At 36.4% G+C, this 2,647-nt stretch overlaps 1 protein-coding gene across 2 annotated transcripts in view; it reads right to left on the bottom strand.

Moving 5' to 3' along the window:
* Positions 1 to 301: 301 nt before the first annotated feature.
* The window catches only part of LOC111407561 (double-stranded RNA-binding protein 2-like), a 5,336-nt gene continuing 2,990 nt past the window's right edge, over positions 302 to 2,647 (bottom strand). The window contains exons 3-4 of one of the 2 annotated variants that reach the window (XM_023037132.1): positions 770 to 1,492; positions 302 to 680 (exon numbers count right to left, since the gene is read on the bottom strand). In XM_023037132.1, the coding sequence (XP_022892900.1) occupies positions 487 to 680; positions 770 to 1,492 (917 nt within the window). In that variant the 3' untranslated portion in view covers positions 302 to 486. The remainder of the gene's footprint in view (positions 681 to 769; positions 1,493 to 2,647) is intronic. The other variant, XM_023037133.1, reaches the window with a different exon arrangement.

Raw genomic sequence — 2,647 nt, 5'->3', positions numbered from 1 at the left:
TAAATAATGTACAATTTAATGGGCCACATAATTTTACCTATAGCCGAGTCAATCACTTAATGCTACCTAAACTAGTGTTATAACACTATTGGTGTTAAATATCATTATTTTATTTTATTTTGATAAGTAAATATCATTATTAAGAATAACGTTATTCACTTGTGATCATCGGTGGCATTGTCCAATGTAAAATGCACCACAATCCATTGAGTAATAAATTAGTAAACATATTGCCACCTAGATCAGTGTGATGAATAGCATTAATCTCGAGATCAAGCTTGTGATAGAAAATACTGCAAACTGTCTACACAAAAAATAGTTATTAACTATTGAGTTGAGCTTCAACATCACATAAGATTCCCTCATGAAAAGTAACAGAAAGAAATTAATCGGAGTACGAAAAGAAGAGAATTGTTAACCTACATAATTCACAATCAAAAGAAGACAGTAAAAAGGGTTTTGCAATTTGAAACATCCCGTACTGAATCATATTTTTAGCTCTTCATAGTCTTCAATCACCTTAGACTCCAGTAGCTTGTCCTGCACTGCTATTATTGTCTCGTCTGCAGTTGCTTCTGAAATGGTTGGTGTAGTAGTAACCAGAGAGACTGGTGACTCAACTTGAACGGCTGGGGTTTCAAATATTGATTGCTCAACATGAACTGATGGAACTTCAACATCTGCATATGAAGCAGGCAGTAATTAGAACCAAGAGGTTCCTCAACTTGAAATGAAAGGAAGCTTAAAAAATGTGAGCCGTCAAGTCTACCTGGTGTTACTCTAGAACCTGATGGATCCTCTACTCGAACTAGTGAAAATTTAGTAGCTGATGGATCCTTGACATGAATTGTTGGCCTAGAAATATGTGGATCCTCTCCTCGAAGAGTGGGGTTTAATACTGGGAGCTCTTCTGCCCGAACAGAAGCAGCAGTTAATACTGGAACAGCCTGTCTTACGCAGACAGGTGGTGCCATGCCCAAAGGTTGGGGCCTTATCACTAGCGAAGACTGAGGTGGAGGAAGAGGTGGTGTAGAGAAAACAGGAATTGTATTTCGTATTGTCACTGGTGGTGCAATTCTATGATGTGGACCACAATGCTGGACTGGAACGTATGGTGCTGCTCTAGCCATGGGGAACTTCAGAGGTTGGACCTTATCGTTCTCCAACAATGATAGGAGGCTCTCTTTTGTTACCAGTCGGCTTTGAGTTGTCTTAGCAGTCTTCGGGGATGCATCGTTGCTGTTAATTGTTGAAATAGGCCTGTTACGAGGACCAGGTTTTGGGCATATGAAGGGAAGAATTTTCGATGATGGAGCCAGAGACTGCTGTGTACTAGATGGCCTTGGATCTGGTGTAGGAAATTTTATTGGAAAAGATAACTTTGCCAATTTTGCCTTCATGAGATATTTTTGCAAAGCTCGGGCTGCCGTCACATGCTCCAACTCATCCTTTTGTGTCTTTGCTGATGGCAAACTCTCAAATTGTTGCACTACTGAAAGACAAAAATGTTAAAAATATCACTCAAAGTAACTTATGCTTTGGCACACATGAAAATTAAAGAGAAAATAATATATCATAAAAATTGCTCAAGTGGATCAAGTCAAAACTCATTTTTTCCTCTTGTTAATTTATTAGATGCATGTTTAATAATTGTGATGCAGCAATTATGAAATATGTCCAAGATGAGATCTCATAGCATGAGACCTCATAGCATGAGACATTCAAAGTTGGAAGAACAGCTCGGATTTTAAAGGTTTTAGTTGAGCAGAACTATCAGTCCGATAAAAATTAAGATTTATTGAAAATTCATAAAAGTGGATCATGTTCGCCAAAGACTATTGTTCTTGTATGTAAATTCAATTAAAATAAGAAAAGAGGATTTAAATATAACTTAAAGCATAAGGCCAAAGCAAGATAAACAAACTGGAGAAGTGATAAAGAGATTCTGATAAATTAGAAGGTGAGTTCTATGAAATGCTTATTAGACCAGTATAGTCGTATTGAGTCTTGGATCTCCGAAATACAAATTGTCCATCTGATGAATGTATCAAAATGAGGACATTAAAGATGAATGTCTGGTCATACTAAAATGCATGAAATAACCATGATGATGGGCAACAAACAAAGGTGGTAGCATGTAAGATAAATAATGTCCAACAAATGAGGACGTGAAAGATGAATGCGCGGTCTACTAAAATTGCATAAAATAACCAAGCAAAGGTGGCAGCAATTGAGGGTAAGTTAAAGGAAGATGAACTTCAATGATTGGGACATGTTTTGTTAGATCTAATGAACCTCACATTCACAAGAGCAAAATGATCCTAATATAACATGTTATAAGAGGGAGATGAAGATGCAAATAAGGTTCAGTTGGATATTATATTAGGTAAAACATTGAAAATCTGTCCCTGATTTTGAGTCAGAGCGATAAACCCCTTCTCAATTTAACGAAATGTTTACTACAGAAACTGCAAATGAGAGTGGGTTAGATTTTGGCTCCTATTAGTCATTTAAATACTCAACTGCCTGGTTGACTTATAGATTTATTAATAGGCCATGGACATGGATAGTATTGTAGTAACAATTATGAAAATATATATATATATATTATCTTGCAAGTTCTGTCCTCTTACATATATGTATATGT

Source organism: Olea europaea, chromosome 13, assembly GCF_002742605.1.
Source record: "Olea europaea var. sylvestris chromosome 13, O_europaea_v1, whole genome shotgun sequence".
Classification (NCBI taxonomy): Eukaryota; Viridiplantae; Streptophyta; class Magnoliopsida; order Lamiales; family Oleaceae; genus Olea; species Olea europaea.
This window is presented reverse-complemented; position numbering and strand designations above follow the sequence as displayed.